Source organism: Miscanthus floridulus, chromosome 6 (assembly GCF_019320115.1).
Source record: "Miscanthus floridulus cultivar M001 chromosome 6, ASM1932011v1, whole genome shotgun sequence".
Lineage (NCBI taxonomy): Eukaryota > Viridiplantae > Streptophyta > Magnoliopsida > Poales > Poaceae > Miscanthus > Miscanthus floridulus.
In genome coordinates, this window is record NC_089585.1 from 99,008,213 (window position 1) to 99,030,978 (window position 22,766).

Sequence of the window (22,766 nt, forward strand, 5' to 3'; positions counted from 1 at the left end):
ATCTGAAACATGAGGAATAGCACTTGAAGCAGCTTGGGCATTCTTCACTCCACAAAGACCGTGACCACTCAGATAACCAATAGGATTCTTTGGACTGGGTGCTTCTCCTGTTTGTCCTACACAGAGACCATGCTCAAACATGTGCCCAGTTCATATATCATATATTTGTTAAGCATTTTTTTCATCAGTAGAACAAACATGGGGCCTTCTCAACCGTACTCATCAAGGGGGCAGCAACAACTGCACTAGTTGCTTCGCCTTCCTGAACCATAGGAATCGAGGGGGGAGCAGCACCTCCACTAGTTGTTTTGCCTTCCTAAACAATGGAAAATAGATGTAACAAGTCCAGTCAGTGGGATATTTCCTTTACTTGATCACTGCCTTAGTACTGTCTAGCAGGATATGACACAAGAGAAGACTAGAGCACACTATCACATGGATAAGCATTCAGCTTCCAGTGTCATCCATTAAAAATAAAAACAACATTAACAAACACACTCACTTTTAGATGAAGCTTCTGACGTTTACTTGCACCTTTAGAAGTTTGCACTAGGACTTCCTCAACAATTATAGGATTGTCCGCCGTACCTCCAATTCCAGCATTATCAACATTTGTGCGACTGAGGGGGGATTTGCGAAGCCTTGTAGAGAGTCTTCGTCGAGTCATAGAGCCTACACTATTGGGACTTGAAGATTGGGATGCTTTGCTTTTCCTCTTGCTATTCCTTGTACCTGAAGCTGCACCTAAAAATATACAAAAAATATATATGAGCAAGAGATACAAAAGTTAACTGAATGCTGAACCAATGTTACAGAACACTTCATCTACCTAGAGCTGGTGAGTCATTGGAAGGAAGAATTTCAGTTGACTGGATGATGCATTTTTTCCTCTTCCGATTTGTTGCACCTGATTCTACACATGAAAAATATGCATAAAGAGTATGCACAAGATACACAAAAGTTAATTTAATGTTGAAACAAATGAAATAGAACACTTCATCTACCATGAGCAGATGAGTTAGTCGAAGGAAGAATCTCAGTTGGCTGAGAAGCAGCACAATACTCAGTACCAAAATCATTATATAAGCCATCTGATTCCATTTTCTCAGTCACAGAAGCTTCTTCCTTGGGCTGGACATCTTCCACAATGCCATCTACACCAGCAGTAGCATCAACTTCTTTCACAGCTGTTTTACCTCTAACAGCAGCCATTCTTGGATCAGCATTATCATGTTCAGCAGGCACAACATCAACACCTCCATCATCAGCATTATCATGTGCTGGAGAAGCCACTCTGGCATTAGAATTCTGAGCCTCAGCAGGTGGGTCGGCGGCATGACAATAACGCTCATGCATGTTGTGGGGGGTACAACCCTGGATACCCATGGTAGACCACATGGGATGCACCCCTAGGGGTGGCCCAGCCCACAAGAAGAAGCCTTGCGAGGCACGACTCTACTCGGCGCCTTCCGCAAGACATCAGGAAGATATCCTGAAGATACTACGAGATCTGTTAGGATATGTATGATCCCAAGATTCCTGTAATCAGTTATTACTTTCTGGTTATCTCTTAGATCTAACCGACTTGTAACCCTGCCTCTCGGACTATATAAGGCGGGCAGGGACCCCCTCTAAAATCATGGCATATCATACGATAGCTAATACAAACCAACAGACCACAGCAGTAAGGTATTATGTCATACTAACGGCCTAAACCTATATAACTCATGTGTCTCTGTTGCTTTCTTGTTCTTCATCTCATGCTTCTCTACCGATCAATCTACCTTCGTGGGATACCCCTCGGAGGACTGCCGACGATAATCTGTCAACAGTTGGTGTGCCAGGTAGGGGTTGTGCGTGCTGTTTCCTTGTTGAACAAGATGGCTTTTTCCGTAGGCTCTTCGTCCCTTCCATAGCCTGGCCAGATCTTCACGGTCGGATCCATCTCATGGGTCATCAATGCTGACGGAGTTGGAGAGCTCCTCGAGCTAGAGCAGATCAGTTCTGTGCCGGCCACCCCTACACCTGCAACTGCAGATCCGATCTCGGAGGCGATTTCGAGGTCTCTTTCAGCAACAACTCGTTGTCTGCTTCCTCGCTACCAGAGGAGGTTGATCAACAATGATGATCTGATCGAGTCCATCGATCAGGTCGAACTAAAGCTCGTTGAATGTCTCTCCGTCGTCGAATTGGCACTGGACACTCTGGTTCAGTGCCGACCACCCTATGATCCGTATCTATTGAAGGGTGCTCGGGAAACTGCAAGGGCTATGGCCCTACCTTTCGGATTCTCCAACACTGCCACCGCTTACCAGCACGCCCTAAGGAGCAGACTCACCGACCAGATCACCATCTAGCTCCTGCCGGTTGTCAACACGCTACACATAGGCCGGAGCCCCGGGGCACACCTCCAGACTATCCCTGAAGAAACTCTGGGCTTCGAGTCTCAGGGCTCTATGGAGACCCTCGCCGAAACCTTCTCTGATCAATTTCTCCTCCCACCCTTCCGGGGTGGCACGATCTTCAACGTCAGCATCGACAGCCCTTCTCAGAACGGCGAAACCAAGGAAGAGCGCGCCGCTCGAGAGAACCAAAACATCAACCGTGCGTAGCGGCGAGAGAACAAGGCAGCCATCGCACGGGCCGAGGCTGCTCGGAATAATCGGCTTGACTCTCAAGGAAGGCCGCTCCCGCTCTACCGTGACCTCAACAAAGAATTTCTCCGCATCGACGGCCATGACGTCTTCAAGACTCCAAGCGCCAATTTGGTAGTAGCCACCAACGAGCTCGCTCGTTTCCCTCAAATGCCCGAGCTCGCCAAGATCGCCGCCATGCTTAAAGCGGCTCACTATCAGGTCAATGAGATCTGTGAGGACTAGAGACCCTCGTGCTCTACGAGCACGATTCACCGATCAGTTGCGCCAAGGTCCAATCGCTGCCCAAGTCAAAGCCATTTCGCCGACCAGTCATTACCTCTCCAAGGGGTACCTGGGGGGCACCACGCCGAACTCCATCACCAACACGACCAAGAGGTCGAACAGGATGCTAGAGTACATCTCAACAACCTCTGGGATGCGCGACGGTGTATCGAGCACCATCGCTTTGGTCGCCATGAAGACAAAGTACGTTGCCGCTAGGATTACGAAAAGGAGTACAGCAACCCAGACTCAGCCCTCGAGCCTATCCCCGACCACAATGCCACATATTACGGCATCGACAATCCTGAGGGGCCTCTAGCTTTCACAAGGGCACTCCGAATGCTTCGATGGCCCCGTGGTTTTAAGATCACCGGGGTCGAGCCCTACGAAGGAAGAATAAACCCAACTCAATGGCTGCAGGCTTATGCCACTACCGTCTGTGCAGCTAGAAGAGATACCAGCATTATGGCAAATTATCTCCCCATCATGCTCATGCCACCCACCATGAGCTGGTTCACCAGCCTTGCGCCAGACTCCATCGGCTCGTGGGAAGAGTTGAAGAAAGTCTTCACTGACAACTATATGGCCACGTGTACTCGACCGGGTACAAAGCATGATCTCAGCCGCATCAACCAGAAGCCATCCGAGCTCCTCCGCAGCTACATCCGGCGTTTCTTCGAGATGAGGAATTCTATCCCCAACATCACGGAAGCTGAAGTCATCACCGCCTTTATCCGAGGACTCCACCATCGTGAAGTTCGCTCCAAATTCAACCGTAAGCCACCAACCGGTATCGGCGAGATGATAACTACCGCCAACCAGTATGCCGATGCAGAGGAAGCCAAGGTGCGCTTCAACGAGGATGCGGGCACTCAACGACCACCTCATCGATACGATGATCACCCCAACGACCGACGCCACAATGACCGCCGCCCCGACGACCGCAGCTATCATTGTGATAGCGGCCGTGATCGAACAGGAGGACACAGGCCAGGCCAAAATCGCCACCGCCGGCCAGAACACATCTTCACCACGGCTAGTCAACCTCACGCCAAGCGTAACTATGACGAGCAGTACCAAAAGATACTCGACAGCCCGTGCCCTCTTCACAAGAACGCCAAACACAAGATGAAGGACTACATTGGTCTAGCCAGGGAGTTCTAGGACAAGAGGGTCGACGATGACGCCAACAATGGAACAGGAGGTCGCCGACCACCTGGGAACAACAACAACGCCTTTTAGGACCATGATAAGGTGGTCGCCACCATCTTCGGGGGCCTCGCCTCCACCGAGAGTTGAAGGGAATGGAAGCTTGCTGCTCGACGAGTGCTCACTGTTGCTTCAGAAGAAACTACTGCCGACCCAGCTATCGTCCATGGTCCGAGATCCCCATCACCTTCAGCAGGGCTGACTAGTGGGTAGACATACCATATACAGGGCGTTTCCCCCTCGTCCTCGACGCAACCGTCCAGAAGGTGCTATTCAGAAAAGTCCTTGTCGATGGTGGTAGTGCTTTGAACCTACTCTTCACTGGTGCCCTAAGGGAGTTGGGCCTCGCGATATCAGACCTCACACCCTCGGACTCCTCCTTCTAGGGTGTGGTACCTGGAAGGGCATCCAAGCCACTTGGAGAGATCACCCTACCAGTATAGTTTGGCATGGCAAGCAACTACTGCATCGAGCATATCAACTTCTACGTCGCTGACTTCGACACTGCCTACCATGCCATACTTGGCTGGCTAGGTCTGGCCAAATTTATGGTCGTGCCACACTACGTGTATCTGGTGTTGAAGATGCCTTCGCCTGCAGGAGTCCTGGCTCTACAGGCCAACCTTTCCATCGCCTACGCCTATGAGACAGAGAGTCTCACCTTCACCCAAGCCACCGACCTCTCCGTCCAGATGGCTAGCGTGGTCGCCGAAGCCAGGACAATACCCGTTGATGACATGAAGATTCTAGAGCTTGAGCTTCCCAGCGCCTCCGCCAAGTCTAAGGAAATCAAGGAGGTTGGCCTCGGCCTCAATGACGCTTCCAAGACCGTGAAGATTGGGGCTCACCTTGACCCTAAAAAGGAAAGCATGCTCATCTCCTTCCTACGTGCCAACACCGATGTGTTTGTTTGGAAACCTGTAGACATGCCAGGGGTACCACGGGAGAAGATCGAGCACTCCTTGAATGTCTCGCTGACCGCCAAACCGATCAAGCAGAAACTTCGCCGATTCACACCAGACAAGAAGGAGGCTATTAGGGTAGAAATAAAATGGCTCTTAGCTACCGGGTTTATAAAAGAAGTGTATTATCCAGATTGGTTAGCAAACCCTGTTCTCATTCGAAAAAAGAATAAAGAATGGAGAATGTGTGTTGATTATACTGATCTTAACAAACACTGCCCTAAAGACCCCTTCGGCTTGCCTCGGATAGACGAGGTTGTAGACTCTATCGCTAGCTACGAACTACTCTCTTTCCTTGACTGTTACTTCGGCTATCATAAGATCTCCTGCAAGGAAGAAGACCAGATAAAGACGTCGTTCATTACACCTTTTGGAGCATACTGCTACAAAACTATGTCCTTTGGACTCAAGAATGCTGGGGCTACCTATAAAAGGGCCATTCAGATGTGACTTGACTAGCAAATTGGCCGCAACATCGAAGCATACATCGAGGATGTGGTCATCAAAACCAAGACCACCGACAACCTTATTGCCGACCTTGAAGAAACCTTCGCCAATCTGAACAAGTATCGATGGAAGCTAAACCCTTCAAAGAGCATCTTTGGAGTTCCATCCGGTATACTGCTAGGCTACATCGTCAGTGCTCGAGGCATCGAGCCTAATCATGACAAGGTCTCTGCCATCACCAATATGAAACGGCCAACATGTGTCAAGGATATACAAAAGCTTACAGGATGCATGGCTGCTTTAAGCCGCTTCATATCGCGCCTCGGCGAAAAAGGGTTACCCTTCTTTAAGCTCCTCAAGGCCTCTAAGCACTTTTCCTGGTCGGAGGAGGCAGACTCAGCTTTCGAATAGCTCAAGTTGTTCTTGACAAAGCCGCCGATCATGACAGCGCCAAGGCCAGATGAGACTCTGCTCATATACATCGCCGCCACTTCTCGCGTCGTGAGTACAACTATCATCGTCGAATGCGAGGAAGCTGGGCACGCTTACAGGGTGCAACGTTCGGTCTACTTTATCAGTGAAGTACTCAATGAGCCAAAAACCCGTTATCCTCAGGTACAAAAGCTGTTATACGCAATTCTGATAACGTCGCGCAAGCTCCGGCATTACTTCGAATACTACAAGATCACCATGGTCACTGAGTTTCCCCTGGGGGACATTCTTCGCAACAAAGAAGCCAATGGCCGCATCATCAAGTGGGCTATTGAGCTTGGCACCTATTCCATTGAATTCAGAAGCAGACCTACCATTATGTCATAGGCGCTCAGTGACTTCATCGCTGAATGGACTGAGATCCAAGAGCCCATCGCCGCCGCTTGCCCAAGCACTGGGTGATGTACTTTGATGGTGCCCTTAACATCAACGGTGCCGGTATGGGCATTCTGTTCATTATGCCGACCAAGGATAAGCTACGTTACGTTCTTCGGATACACTTCCCGGCCTCCAACAATGTCGCGGAATATGAAGCATGTCTCCATGGTCTATGTATAGCCGTCGCGCTCGGCGTCAAATGCCTCATGGTGTATGGGGACTCTGCGTTGGTTATCAACCAGCTCAACAAAGACTGGTCCTGTTCCAATGAGAAGATGGACGCATACTGCGCCAAAATCAGGAAGCTTGAAGGGAAGTTCTACGGTATCGAGTACCACCACGTGGTACGATATCAAAATCAACCAGCCGACCAGCTCTCAAAAATAGGTTTGTCTCGCGCCGCGGTTCCACTAGGGGTCTTCATACAAGATCTTCTGGTGCCATCCATTAAAGAAGAAAAGGAAGTTGAGGAGGTTCCCCCAGCCGAGTAGTTGGTACTTGCAGTGCCTTTGCCGGTCGCCGATTGGAGGGAGCAATTCATCAAGTACCTCACCAACTCTGAAGTACCCGTCGATAAGACCAACACCGAATGACTAATCCACCGAAGTAAGCACTACGTGTTGGTAGACGGTAACTTGATGAGGAAGAGTGCGAAGGAAGGGATATTGCAGAAGTGTGTCCCTCAAGACGAATGAGTGAAGCTACTTCATGAAATTCATTCTGGTTCTTGTGGTAATCATGCGGCCTCGAGAAACCTGGTCGACAAAGCTTTCCAAGCTAGCTTCTACTGGCCCACGGCCATCTCCGACATAGAAGACCTCGTTCGGCACTGTGAAGGATGTCAGTTCTTCACCAAGCAAATACATGTACCAGCACAGCAATTGCAGACCATCCCGGCTTCTTGGCCTTTCGCATGCTAGGGACTAGACATGATTAGGCCCTTCAAGCCAGCGCCAGGAGGTTTTAGGTATGCATACGTTGCTATTGATAAGTTCTCCAAGTGGATCGAGTACAAACTGCTCATTTCAACTACTACAAATAAAGCAGTCGACCTCTTTGAAGATATCATACACAGGTTCGGTCTCCCAAATGACATTATCACCGACCTCGGAACCACGTTTACCGGCCATCATTTTTGGGATTTCTGTGAAGGCCGATGCATCTCCATTAAGTACGTTTCCATTGCTCATCCTAGAGCTAATGGCCAGGTTGAGCGGGCTAATGGTATGATCCTTGACGCCCTCAAAAGAGGCTATATCAGAAAGAAGAAAAGCATCCGGGCAGATGGCTCAAAGAACTACCGGTTGTGGTCTAGGGAATGTGCACTCAAGCTAGTCGTAGTACTGGTGTGTCTCCATATTTTTTTGTCTATGGCTTAGAGGCCATACTACCAGCAGATGTTGCCTTCCGGGCACCTAGGGTGGAAAATTATGTTGAAGAGCAGGCCGTGGCTGTTTGGACAGAGGACATTGACCGGGCCGAGGAAGAACGCCTGGTCACCTGCGTCCGTACAGCCAAGTATCTAGAAGATATGTGAAGGTACTATAACTGCAATGTAAAAGGTCGTTCATTCACCGTCGGCGACCTCGTTCTCCGCAGAAAACAAAAGACCAAAGGGTTGCACAAGCTTTCTTCCCCTTGGGAAGGGCCCTACGTCGTCAAAGAGGTCACCCGACCAGGATCTTATCACTTATGTGACTTAGATGGGATTGATGTTCAAAACTCATGGCACATCGAGCACCTTATACGTTTCTACCCTTGAAACGCTCTAGATATGTACTCTCCATTTTATGATGAATAAAGTTTCGGTCTCCATAATTTGTCTCTATTTTTTCCCCTTTAACTTTCGATCTCTGCGTACGGTCGCCGAACCATTACGATACTCAATAATGATCTCCAAAATCGTCGAACAATTTCTCCAAAATGCCGAACATGATTTCTCCAAAACGCCGAACATGATTTCTCCAAAACGCCGAACACGATTTCTCCAAAACGCCGAACACGATTTCTCCAAAACGCCGAACACGATTTCTCCAAAACGCCGATCACGATTTCTCCAAAACACCGAACATGATTTCTCCAAAACACCGAACACGATTTCTCCAAAACACCAAACACGATTTTCTCCAAAACGCCGAACATGATTTCTCCTAAACATCGACCACGTTTTTTCCAAATCACAGAGCATGTTTTCCATATAGCGAAAACATTCTTTGATTGGAGAGTAACATTTTTTCTTTGTTCTCTTCGGAGAAGATCCAGTCTTCGACTTCTCCCTACACGTGCCACGGGCTCTGCGCTCTACGTCATGGGTGGTCGGCTGCGGTTCCTGGGTCATGTCTATTACTCCTACATGTGCATGGGCTCCGCGCTCGATGTTATGGACTATGGGCTGGCCAAGGCCATAGGGACCAGTGGCAGACCCATTGGTCGGATGTTACTTGAACTACACATAACCACGTCCGGTTTGAAACTTCGAAGATTATTTCACCGAATTATAAGCAAACTACATATATTGCATATACAAGCACCTAATGACAAATATTTGATAAGTGTTTGTTTCTTGCGCTTTCGCGCTTTCTAACCATACTGTCAAGATATTACGGATGATGTCCACCGAGGAGATCATTATGCTTCGCCACTACCATCATTCTCTCCGAACAGGTATATATCGCCGGCCAACTTTTTCGCCGTGTCCTCCACCTCGTCTTCAAGCTGCTGGGTCTCCGCTTCGCTCAGCCCTTCGGCGTACCCGCCCCCTATCGCCTCTAGGTCAGTGTCTGGATAGTGGGATCGGACAACAGCAAGGGCGTGGGTAGCGGCAGTAACAACGGCATCGCAGTTGAAGCTTTTAAAGCTTTCCCACGCCGTCTTGCATCTTTTGATGATAATATCTAGGCGAGGTGGCCTGCCGTCGGGATGAGGAGCAGTTCCCGGTTTGATGTAGTCGAGCACTGGTCTGATTCCAGCAACTACGCCGTCAAATTTGTTCCTCTAGGTACGGGCGCCTTGCTCCAACACATCGAATTGTGCCTTGACCCTCCGACGGTAGTCTACATGCATTTTGAAGTTACATCAGGGAAGACATTAACCTCAGTAGAAAACCCGATCATGGGGTACTCACCGTCCAGCTCCTCGGTCAGTTTGTTCGCTCGCTCTATCTCCTTCGCTTTCTCCTCCTAGAGTTGTTCGAGGGCCTAGCGTAGCTGACCGAGCTCCACGTCTTGTTCTACAAGTACGTCATTCATCAACAAAAGTAATCGTATCCAGCTATGTGAGGCATTTTTGTGGATCGAACGTACCTTTTTTCTCCTCAGAGATTTTTTGCAGCTTTTCCAATTGCTCGGAAGCATCTTTCAGTTGTGTAGAGGCAGTGATCAGCTACTCGGACTTGCTTCGAAGTTGTTCTTTCGTAGTCGCTAGTTGTCCAGACAGGGCCCCCTTCTAGTATTCTAGGTCCTGCGCGTTGGACTCCGCAAGGTCTCGCTCGCGCTGGGCCCTTTGAATATTCTTCTCCAAAAGGTTCATCGCCTCCTTGAGTTTTTTGTTCTCCTCGGCGAGGGGCTCCGTCCTCTTAATCAACTGGTAACGGTGCTCGGCAGTTCGAGTGATCCCCTGGAAATGTACAATGACAATGACAGAAGGAAACAAACAATGACAATGAGAATTTTCGGGATTCAGTATCAACCTTGATTTCTTTTACTACTCCACCAAGGGCGGATTTCAGCCTCTTCATTTCTCTAGGGGCGTCCTCTTCTTCGACAACTACCACTTCGTCACCATGCTTGCGTAGGATTCAGACGGATTGGGTTCGAGGCTCATCACGAATGATCTCCTTGACCTCATCCTCCTCTTCCGCTGTAGTAGGGCTCACCGTAGGGGGGCTCCGTGGTCAGACAGTGGGTCTGAGCATGACATGCGACTCTTTCAGGGGCACCGTTAGCTCCTCGGGCACCCCTAGTCTTGCCGACCTAGACTCTGCCGCCTCGCTGGCCACTACAGTTCAGCTCCTGAGGGTCCGGCGCTACCCGACATTGCTTTGGGCATCGTTGCCGAGCCAGGTTCTGCTGATGCCAGTCACTCACTGTCTCTAGCTCCACCTGCAACGGTTGTTGTTTGTTCTGCCAATTCCCGAGCACTGGGGGACCATGACATGGGGGTGGTAGGTGCTACCTCTGCCTCAGGATCAGCTTGAGACTGCTTATTAGTCTGGGCAGATGACTTCGGATCCTCCATGTGTTTTGCGCTGCATCCGAACATTTGGTCAATCGCCCAAAAAATAGAGATCAAATAGCAAAACAATAACAATGCGAGGTTACTTATCGTTTGGTCTACCAGTGTGCTTTTTTGAATCGGCGAGGCCTGTTCGAGCCCCCGGGTGCGGTTGTGGGGTCGATCTCCGTGTTATCGGGTGGAGGTCTATCCTCCTCTATAGTTAGCTTGTGCTCCACCTATTGTTTCTGTGTCTGCTCTGCCTGTACCACCGGGTTTCGCTCCATTTGCTGCTCAGGGACTGCCGTCGCCTGCTGCTCGAGGACTTCTTCGCTTCCCCTTGGTTGTTCCTCCATGCGTGTTCTGTGTGAAGTTGTTTGCACGCTGGGGGGAGGGGGGACTGTATTGTCTTCGTCATCAGACCACTCCATCACCACGGCCCTCCGTGGACGGCTGGTCTGGTCATCACCTAGTGATATACCGCCCGGTCTGTGGGGAGCGGCCGCTGCCGTTTTCCTCTTCTTCCGGGCCGGCTCGTCTGCCGCTGCCCATTTTCCCCAAGATTTCTCCGATGACGGGGGAGGGGCGCGCCGTATGATCAACATCTAAATCTTTGGATTCTGATGAGATACCGATGGGACTTTCTTTAGGGTTTTCTGTTGGTCGGGCATCCATCGCTGGCGGCCATTTAGCTCTCAACACGTCTGAAAAATATACTGCTCTGTCCTACAAATGGATCTTTGCATAAGTAAGTCAGTTCCTTGCTCGACAAATCGACATTTGGCCAATGACGGGTAAGATGATTGCTAGAGGAGGCGGGTTGGTACAGTTGAAGGCCTTTATTTCTTTTGGCCAGCTAAATGAGGCGCTGGAGGTGAATAGTTTTGTGGCGTGGCCTATTACTTCTTTCTTTGACAGCCGTTCAGGTCTCTCCCGGGTTCCGTCCTCGTCGCCCTTGTAGTCAAAAGCAGGATAGGCCCTTTCCTTGCAAGGCTGGACATGGTGTACTATGAAGCTTGCTGCCACAAGTTCACCTCTCAACTCCACACTTTTAATTAGGTCAAGGAGCTCCTTCACTTGCTCCATGTCGACACTTCTTGGTCTCTTTGACCAGCTTCTTTGGTTCTCCGGGATATGGTGCACGTCACAGCGAACGGCCGGGTGGTTCTGTTTCATGTAAAACCATTTGGCATTCCACCCTTTCAAGGAAGTGTTCAGTGGTACGCTGATATAATCGCTGGCCATTCTATCCCGGAGCTGCAGATATACACCGCTGACCACCTTGGAGCCGCCACCGCCTTTCTTCTTTAGCCAAAATAAATGTCTAAAGAGGTTGAAGTGTGGAAGAATCCCAAGAAACACCTCACAGAAGTGAGTAAAGATCGAGATGTGTAGTATAGTGTTGGGGTGGAGATTGCACAGACCGATCGACCAAAATACCAATAGATCTCGCAAGAAATGATGAACAGGGAACCCCAATCCACGCCAAAAATAATCTTCAAAGACTACAACTTCATCAGTGTTAGGCATTGGAAAGGGCTCACCAATGGCTGGATGCCATCCGCCAGTGACGCAGTCAGGAAGCACGCTCGCCGTCACCATTCTTTTGAGCTCTGCTTCTCTGGTGCGCGACGGCGTCCATTCTTCATCGTGGCTGGCTCTGTTTCCCACTTTCTTTGGGCTTGTTTTCTTTGGGTTCGTGGCTCTTCTCTTTGGCGCCATCGCTCAGATCTGGATATGGTCTGGCGTCGGCAGCGTTTGTGGATTTGAATATGGACGTGTGGTGGCTGAGATGGAAGATGAAGTGGCAGAGTGGCAAAGGTGGGCGGTGGTACTGTTACACTGCACTTTCCCCACCTTTATAACTCAAGGGTTTTTGGGAAACCGTTCCCGCGATCTACGCCGCTACGATTTCTCCGATGCGCCAAATGGGCTGTTACATGGGCTTCCGCGCAAACCGCAGCCCACGGCGCTCAATTATCGCTGCCTTCAGTTGATCCTCGCCTAAATATCACTGATTTCTTCGCCATTTATTGAGGCTAAGTAACTAACACTGTCAGTTGTTACTCCGGTTTTTTCTCCACGGTTGGATTACTCCTATAACTCCGCCTGTAGCTCGGGGACTGGTGGCCTTTTCCATTGGTTTTAGTTTGTTTTCTATTTCTGACCTTGGCACCACATGACTGCGTCACCTACTGTCAGGCTTGGGGACTAAGTGGGCACACTTCACCTTGCGGTGAATGTGCTGTGTTTCTTTTTGGGCTGCGCCTGGGGACTGGTTGCCTGCTCGGCTGGTTTTTAGCTTTTTCTTCTAGTTTCTGATCCTGGCACCACAAGACTACATCATCTGCTACCAGGCTCGGGGACTAAGTGGGCACACTTCACCTCATGGTGAGTGGGTAGGATTTTGTTCTCGAAGACTGCATGACTATAGAGGTAGATTAACTCCTACAATTTTGTTCAGACTCTAAGTGGGCACACTTGGTTCACTACGGAGAAATTTTTCGATTTTGTACTTGAGCTCCTTACACCCTTATGGCAAGCCATACTTGGGTCACGCTGCTCGGTGACAGGCTGTGTTGCTCTGCAACGGTTCATACTGCTCGGCGACGGTTCATGCTGCTCGGTAGTTAAGCATGGTGGTTGGACCATGGGCTTGACTGCTCGGCATCATTTGCAACTGCTCGGACAAGCTCAAGGCGGCGTTGCACAACGGGTACAAGGTGCTCGGGGACTAGCTGTGGGGGGTACGACCTCGGATACCCATGGCAGACCACATGGGCTGCGCCCCTAGGGGTGGCCCAACCCACAAGAAGAAGCCTTGTGAGGCACGACTCTGCTCGGCGCCTTCCGCAAGACATCAGGAAGATATCCTGAAGATACTACGAGATCTATTAGGATATGTATGATCCCAAGATTCCTATAATCAGTTATTACTTTCTAGTTATCTCTTAGATCTAACCGACTTATAACCCTGCCTCCTGGATGATATAAGGCGGGCAGGGACCCCCTCTAAAATCACGGCATATCATACGATAGCTAATACAAACCAACAGACCATAGGAGTAAGGTCTTACATCATATTGATAGCCTGAACCTGTATAACTCATGTGTCTCTGTTGCTTTCTTGTTCTTGATCTCGCGCTCCTCTACCGATCAATCTACCTTCGTGGGATACCCCTCGGAGGACTACCGATAATAATCTATCGACACATGTACTTGAACATTTTGGCAACAAGTGTGCCGGGACTCGTATAGCCAAGGCTTGTCAAGTGGTTTTTGAAAAGCTCACACATAGCATCTTTGTCCTATAATGTCAAGTTGATAGTACCATATGAATCATGTATTTTTCAATAGAAGAATACTCATAAACATACTAGACAAGGCACCTACCTCTATACGGATGAAATCACAATGTTTATCTAGAGTATTCCTAAAGGAATCACGAGCATCTGCCGGTAGGTATGCTTCTGCATAGCAAGTGTCCTCAATGGATTTCACCTACACAAAATGTATTCAAGTCAGCCAGTGATCTCAAAAACAACAAGAGATGTATGTGTCATGTAATACATCATGTAATATAGCAAGAGAACTCAAAAATAATGAAATCATCACATAGTTTGGTGGTGATATAATAGACAACACTTATCGGGCGCTTTCCATACTTCTCACCAGACACACGATCATAAGAAGCATATTTGTTAATCATCGAGCCCTTCCAACAGAGGATCCTTGGCAGATTTGGGGGGGGCATTATGTTTTCCAAAGTTGACAAAATCAAGATAATAAGCCTACAAAAGATTTCAAAGACATCACTAAAATAGGGTACATATCCAAGACAAACAACAGAATATAGAAACACTTACAGCAAGAAAGTATTTACAACCACCAATAGTGCTTCTATTCTTTTTTCTGTAGTTTGAAATCAAAGCAAACAGCCAATCAAACACAAACTTGGACCAATCCTATTCTTTCACCTTAGATACATCAATCAAAGCACCAAGATACTATGGGCTAGGAAGAGTACTAGAGTTTGTACACATAAAAGTGGACAAAGCAACAACCATAAAGTACCAAAACACATCATCATCTAACAAAGTGTCACCTAACAACTTCTCGCCAAAGGTCTTGATCAGGGGCAGAGAAGACTCATCGATTTTAGAAAGAAACTTGTTCTTTGTAGAGTCATTATGATTTTCCCTAATGTCTTCACCACCTATTGGAAGGCCTAAGAAAAGATGAACTGCCTCTGCAGACAATGGGATCACTTTCCCTCCAACAACTATGTCACAGCAATTCAAATCAACTTGATCTGATATCCACTGCACAAAGCCTCTAGGTGCAGAATAACCATCATACTCTAGCAAGATACCGAAACCCTAATCCTGAATAATCTTCTTATGCTCATCCAATTTCACAATTATGTCTCCAAAATACTTACTATTGAACCTAGAGGATGATGTCTCTGATGTACTTGCAGCAGCACTTGATTTCCCTTTACCCCTGCCTCTGACAGTTCTGTTAATCTAAAAACCGATGCAAAAAAATAATATAAAAATTCTAGTTAAGCTACTGAATTCAGTAAACATGGTGACAAACAAAAAAGAAGATTAGTTAGGTACTGAATTTACCTTTCTAGAATGCGTTCGGACGCCAGAGCATCTTGATTTCCCTTTGTTGCCAACAAACTTAGCAAACTATAAGAAAAAAAACCAAATAAATGGCTTGCATCACACTACAAAAGATAGGGTGTAAATATATTATCATTCTTCCAACTGTTCTAGCTTAAAGAGAACAATAGTACCTAGATAACTAGATGTCAAGGAATAGACAAAATATTAACATAAAAATGATTTCCCTGGCCTAAGAATTTTGTAACTAGTCTATATCAGACAACTGCGCTACAATTTAAATACAGGAATCTTCACCACACAAATTTTAGAACATACTCCAGATAAAGCTTCCTACACATGCTTGAAAGTCTTCAGCATCTCAGCAGTATCAATATCATCATCTGTGGGATTTTGATCCTAAAAAAGGCAACAACATATATCATATTATTATAATACACAAGTGCACAAACAAAACAAAATCAAGTGAACTTAGTACCTCGCCAACATTCATAGAATCAGAGTTGTTTTCTTCTTCAGAGTTCATAGCAAAGTCATCCTCACTCTCACCATTTCCAGAATCAGCATCAGAAAGAAACTCATCATCATCCATGGCTACATAACATAACAAAAAAATTGGTTAATGACCTCATTGCTACCTGCAGCCAATAAAAGAAGAAGCAAAACAACTAGCTCGAAAAGTAATTGGACGCTTACAGAACAAATACAAAATAACTGAGAGCCTTCCTAAAAAAATAACCTGAAACTCCAAACAACTCAATGATATGTATTTTAGGACAAAAAATGAACTAAAATCACTGGAATAACTAGAGCCAAATATATTATATATCATAGTTCAATATAATAATTACAAGCCAACAATAGCTGGTATTCATAAAAAAATCAATACTTATAATATCAACTAACCAAACTACAACTCAACATCATCACCATCGTTTACACTTGGATACCTATATCGGCACAGAGGGCACGACTTATCGCTACCAAGCCACTCAAAAATGCATATCTTGTGGAAGACATGCATACAAGGCAGCACCCTCAGTGTCTCCATGGTAGCCTCTAAAGCAGCTTCATCATCGTCCTCTTTTCTGATATCTAAGACACCCAAGCAGATAGCACAGACATCATCATCTTTCAAAGGCAACTCTACTAAAATAGGTTCCCTTTCAACGCGAGGAGCTGACGATTGAATAACAGTGGGACATGAAGAGCTCCGCATGCGCCTGTCCATCTAAACTCAAATGATCAAAGATGAAAATATTAAAGCTACAATCAACATATTGGAAGCTTACAGAACAAATAAAGAAATAACATAAGTACGGATTACAACTAAACTAGCTCTACACTGCTTTGTGCTAACACTACAGGTTCAGACTAGAAAAAACTACCTCACAGAATCTTATAATTTCATTGCAGCCTTCTCATATTCAACCATCAACAAGCATCTTCTCATATTCAACAAGAAAGTCCTTAATCACGGCAACTATTTGGATAGATAACATCAACGGTATTGAACTTATAATTTTTTTTCCAATCTCCAGCGCTTTGAATGCATTACTCCAACTTGTAATCATTTTTTCAGACTTAAGTGCACAATTTCTTGTATTGTACAGTGAAAAAGTAACTACAGTCAAATGTGATAACTAAACAGATCATCAAAGAAGCTCTTCTGCTACAAAGGCCATGACAGTAGGATGGAATCAGTATCACCACCATGTTCAAACAGAGTAAGAAATTGGCAAATGTGAGAAACTAACCACACAACATTGGTTTGTCCCCATATCACAAGCATTGAAAGGGAACAAGGAAGATAAAGGGCTAAATTTTGTAAGGCCCAAGCACCTATCAAATTACTTGATCTATCTTTTATTTCATCACAGATCACAAATTTTCCTAAAACAGCATTCCATAATTGCACTATTGCACAACAGTTACAATCTAGTGTGATAAACAATGATACTCAAGCAAAATGTTTGAAACCAATCTAGATCCCAATGTTAATAGAATCATATAAAGAGATACAAATTCCAATAGTCTTTCAGTTTTTACATCACCTTGTGCTATCTTAGGAAATACAATACCTAACGAGGCATGATTTTGATAGTTAAGGTTCACTTCAGTAGGCTCCCAAGATGTGTTCTTGCTAGATGCTTAATAGACATGATTATGTGTTCATCAATATTATTCATACCATGATATGATATTCTGATTGCTCCACAAATTTCAGGCAACAAACCAAGTTTCAATGGCAAGACACTCGGATTGGTTAACAGTCAACATAGCCACAAGTCCAAAACAAACACAAACCTACTCATTCAGACCACACAGAGCAAAATCTATCATAAAATACAAACATTTCTTTGATACTCCATTCACCAAAAAAAGAGAGAACTAAGCAGAGGTTATAGGTTAAACTGTAAAGTTTGCTTCAGCACACTAAAAAATCAAACATATATACCCTCAGCTATTGCTAAACACCGTATGATAAAAATAACTAAGATAACTAGTTCATCATCATTCTACCTCCATAATTAAGCAGTCACATAGCTTCATGGTTCAAAAAAGTAGCATGCATCAATATATCAATAAAAAATTCTTTCTGGTCGACAGTTTTTTTAATGTCAGGAAATGACTATTATACAATAAAATAACAAGTTAAAAATATCATGTGCAACCAGCAAAATAACTTTAAGTCTGGCATTCAATTCTGAATGAGAATTAAGGCTTAGAAATGAGACTCAAATTGCATACGCTAATATGCTCGTGACCTCTATAGAAACCCTACCAAATATGACACAAGATAACTAATCCCAATCACCCAACACTTGCCAATACAGATACCTGGATTAAAATTCAAAGGATGATTCACACAACATGCAGGCTTAACAATATTATTGCCTTGCTGACAGCCTTCAATGGGTACCCTCCTCTAAGCCTTAGATCTCTACACCTGAATTTAGTTAAAAATCAAGATGTCAACTAGCCATCAACAAGCTTGATGTACAACAATGAAACCAATCACAGATATAAAAGGATTTGTTTTGTATCCAGATGATCAAGTAAATCCACACTAAAAAAAGCCAAATGAAAAAAATAATTGAAGGTAGGAGGAGCCGAGTTTGTGGGGTCTGTGTTGAACAGAGAACCGTACTCTGATGGAAGTTCAGTACCATACAAAAAGAAAATTTTAAACTCATCAAGTTATCGAATAACTCACTGTAAATCAGAATTAGTATCTGAATCTAAAATGAACAAAAAAAAGAATGGAAGGCAAGCCATACAAGAACTTGTAAATCGGCAAACAACCTCCAGGAAGCAACCAAAGATACCAAAGAAAGCAACATAAATCTTGACAATCTGACAACATAGAAATTCACAGGTAAACTGAAATTATGAACTCAAAGGGAACGAACGAACTGGACTTAATGGTAAGCAACACACAAATTGCAGCTCAGAGCCAGACCAAAACTTATGTGTCAAAGGGAACAGAAAGGCTGAACCTACTGACAAGAAAGAACACAAATGAGAGCAGCACCTAAACATTTAATAACTTATATTGTATAGTCGATCATAGCCTCATAGGCCAGAAATCAGCAAGGCTCGCAACATACCCAGTAGGCTATCCACGCAACAGCCACCAGGCTGATAAGTAGCAAACAACACCGCACCATATGAGCTGAAACAAGTCGGCAACCCATAGGCAGTGCTAGGCTAACAAATACAATATTACTGCAAGCCTAAGCTATGGGCACCAAATAGGAACACGTTGCGTATATCAGGAAAGAAAGCACAAGATCTCAAACAATGACAGGTAAATAGCATAGCAAAACTAAACATGTCCATTTGATTTTAACTACCACTAAACGATTTTACCTTACATCCCATCAAATTGTGCATTCCCCAGGAATTTGATGTAAGCCCCCACCAGGATATGCAAAAGCACCATTTGGTATGAGTGTAAGTAGCAGTACATGATTGTTTACTTGAAAGATACAATCCCTATCAAGCTGTCCCTCCCCGTCACTACATCTTGCTGTCTCCTCCCCTATGACCTTTCGTTTTTTGACAAATCCCCACTACCTGTCCTCAATCAACCACAAATACCCCATCAAATACTAGAACAATCCATCAAACCAAACCCTAATTAACAAGGACTAACAGACACCACCCATTTGTAAAAAAAGTTCACCAAAAAACTAAACCACCATTCAGAACAAAAATTCAAAAAACTAAAGATGAACCATAGCTTTAAAAGACTGAACACAGTAGATCAGCAAATCTAAACCACCATTGAGACTAATAAAGGGAAGCCAAGTATATAGGAGGAAAAATTGTTTATAAATATATAGAGACTAAATTAACATTTTTAGGAAAAAAACAACACAATAATTTTTCATTCTTCACTTTCCTACCTGTTAATAAATGTATACTAGCTCTCGAGAGGCTATGCATCATCTTGGAATCTCGTTTTGTAAGTAGAAAATCACACAGAGAGATAGACGTGGCTATTCCAAGTTTCTAATTTACTGCCAGCAAGTAATAGATCGGATGCTCTTGAAAGCCAAGAGAGTTTATCAGAATGGCAGTGCAAACCCACTGGCTTCACATATATCACCTTATATCAATGCCACTCCTAGTCCTAGACTTGTGTGATCCCTTCACAACTGCATATGAAATGTGTTCTAAGCACAGTAATGTGACAACCTGACACCCCAACCATATAAAGAACAAATTTGACAATCCAACACATCTCCATTCCGACATGAACAAAACAAATACCCCATCAAATACTAGAACAATCCATCAAACCAAACCCTAATTAACAAGGACTAATAGAACACCACCCCATTTGCAAAAACAGTTCACCAAAAATCGCTCCAGTAAAATACAGCACAAACCCTAGACGCATTCGAACCTCACCCACACAAATCTCCATCCATGTGCGTGCCCTCACCATATGGATCCACGAAATCTACGCCGCATTACGAAATCGGATCGAGTACACACATGAGCAAAAGAGCAGCAAACAGGAAGGAGATGTAGCGGGCAGACCTTGCGCGGATGGACCCGGACCCGTGCGGCGCCGACGAGCCAGACGACCACCGGTGCGGCGTCCCTAGCTGCCCCTCAGCGGTGACACGGGCAGCTGTCGCGACTCAACGCTGGTGCTTTGCGCGAGGAGGTGGAGGAGGAGGCCCCTGGATCTTGACGACGACAAAATCTGCCCCGCGCATGCTGCTCCCCTGCCGCTGCAGCGCCAATGCCACCGCAGCCGGTGCTCCACGCGTGGTGGGAGGCTGCCAGGGAGCCAGAGGAGATAGAGGAGCAGCAGATCTAGGACTGGGTCACTGGGAGAGTGGGAGGGAAAGAAATCGCCGGTCGGCCGCCCAAGGAGAGCGGCGCATCACCTGTAAGAAGCCGAAATGAAATAGAAGAGGAGGGGACGGACCCCATGAAATCGGGCGCGACTCCCAAAAAAATCAAACTGTAGCGCCGACATCCAGAGTCCACAGGTCAGAGAAACAAAACAAACCGCATCCATATGCGCGACATCGAACGACCAGCAGCGCACGGGACGGATCCGACGGACAGGAAATCCACGTGCTAACAAAACAAGAAACACGCATGTGTTGTATAGCATTACTTCTTCTACGTGGGGAACCAAACAAAAAGTCAATCATATGAATCCGGAGATCCCAGACCGGATCGGAGCTTTCGGTCAGTGCTGGACTTGGGCACAAAATGCCATGGCAGGACCGCAGGAGAACGCATGCAACTCACCGAGCGGCGTTACTAATCGTATATCACAAAGCGATCACAAACGCTGGTCAAAACATTTGATTGGAATCTCCTTACTTCTCAACGTATTTCAACACGATTACAAAGACTGCTGCAAGCACGGCTTTGGCATTTGACGCCGTCCATAAGTCAATTAACCTTCGTTCTTCCTTCACGTGATCCCGGACGCCTTCCGGAACGAGTACTGTTGTACTGCTGAGCTGTGGCCGCTGAATCGGCTAGCCGGACCTCTCGTGTCCACACGACGTGGCGACGGGCCGGGATTGTATAGGAACTGGTTATATAAGCTCGCGCGCATTTTCACCTGTGTACAACTACTCTGTTCCTTCGTGATGACGCGTCGTCGCTTCTTCTTTCTTGTAGCTGTAGCCTGCCTGATCCATGGCTTGGGCACGCCGCGCGGGTGCTCTGCTGCGCCAACCGCGGCGCCGTCCTCCGGTTCCTCCTCGTGCTCGGCTACCGTCACGTGCGGCAAGGTCAACATCACCTACCCGTTCCATCTCCTCTCCGACGGCGGCGCGGCCGCCGCCTTCTGTGGCTACCCCGGGCTGGGCCTCGACTGCGTGGACGGCAACACGACGGTGCTCCGTCTGAGCACCAACAACAACACCGTGCTCACCATCAACTACCCGGCGCGCACCATGTTCGTGGTCGACTCCGGCATCGCCCGCGCGGGGTACGACTGCCCGAGCGTCGCGCACAACGTGACGGTCGCGCCGGGGTCTGGGGTGCAGTTCACCACGTCGGACGCCAGCCTCACCTTCCTCGTCGGCTGCGCGGGCAGCGGCGGCGGCGACGGTGCCCCGCCCTCGGCGTGCCTCGACGGCTCCGCGCCGATAGGCTGCGGCCTCAGCGGCGTGGCCGGGGACGGGGAGAGATCTTACGTCTTCCGGGGCGCCAGCGCCACCGCTGCTGCCGCGCTGCCGGGAGGAAGCGAGTGCGCCAGGTACTGCCGTGGCACGGTGACCGTGCCGGTGTACGCGGCGCTGTTCGACGTGCCGAGCTTGTCCAACCTGTCCACCAGCTACGCCAGGGTGCTCAAGAACGGGTTCGAGTTGAGCTGGGACAGGAGCTTCGACGAGCAGTGTGGCCCGTGCGAAAGCTCCGGCGGGTGGTGCAGCTACAACCGGACGACCACGGCTTCTGGCGGCGGCGGCGGCGGCCCGTTGGTGTTCAGTTGCATCTGCCCCGACGGACGGTCAAGACCAAGTGACTGCGGTATGTTAGGTTTATTAGCAGCTTTTATGCACGTTTATAGCACACCACAAGTCCATTAGAGCATCTCCAGCACTAGCCCCAAAAACACAGCCCCTACTTTTTATTTGGGTGCTGACCCCAACTTTTATTGGCCCAATAAATCTCTTCTACTCCAGCAGCAGCCCCAAAACAAAGCCCCCCAAATCCATATCAGCAGCCAATGACAATTGGGACCCGCGTGTCATTGAGCCATGCCTTTCTTCCCCTCATCCTCTCCACACACATAGGGCATGGATGAGCGGCAGGGGCAATGCAGTCGCCCATCGGAGGGAGGCGTGGTCGGGCCGCTCCGCGCGCGGCGGAGGGAGGCAAGGGAGGAGACGCCGGCCACGGGGGAGAATGGAGCCGGTACCAAGGCGAGCAGTGACCGGGCCTGTGCAGCGGCGCGGATGACGGCCGTGCCCGAGCGACGGCGGGGATGGGCGGTCGCACCTGCACCGGAGCCGCGATTCCTCGCCCAC

General features: G+C 47.3%; 1 protein-coding gene across 1 annotated transcript; it reads left to right on the plus strand.

The window, feature by feature from the left end:
- The first annotated feature begins 21,380 nt into the window (after positions 1–21,380).
- On the plus strand, positions 21,381–22,325 carry LOC136460883 (uncharacterized). Its single transcript, XM_066460418.1, has one exon. The coding sequence runs from the start codon at positions 21,381–21,383 to the stop codon at positions 22,323–22,325; it is 945 nt and encodes a 314-aa protein (XP_066316515.1).
- The last annotated feature ends 441 nt before the right edge of the window (positions 22,326–22,766 follow it).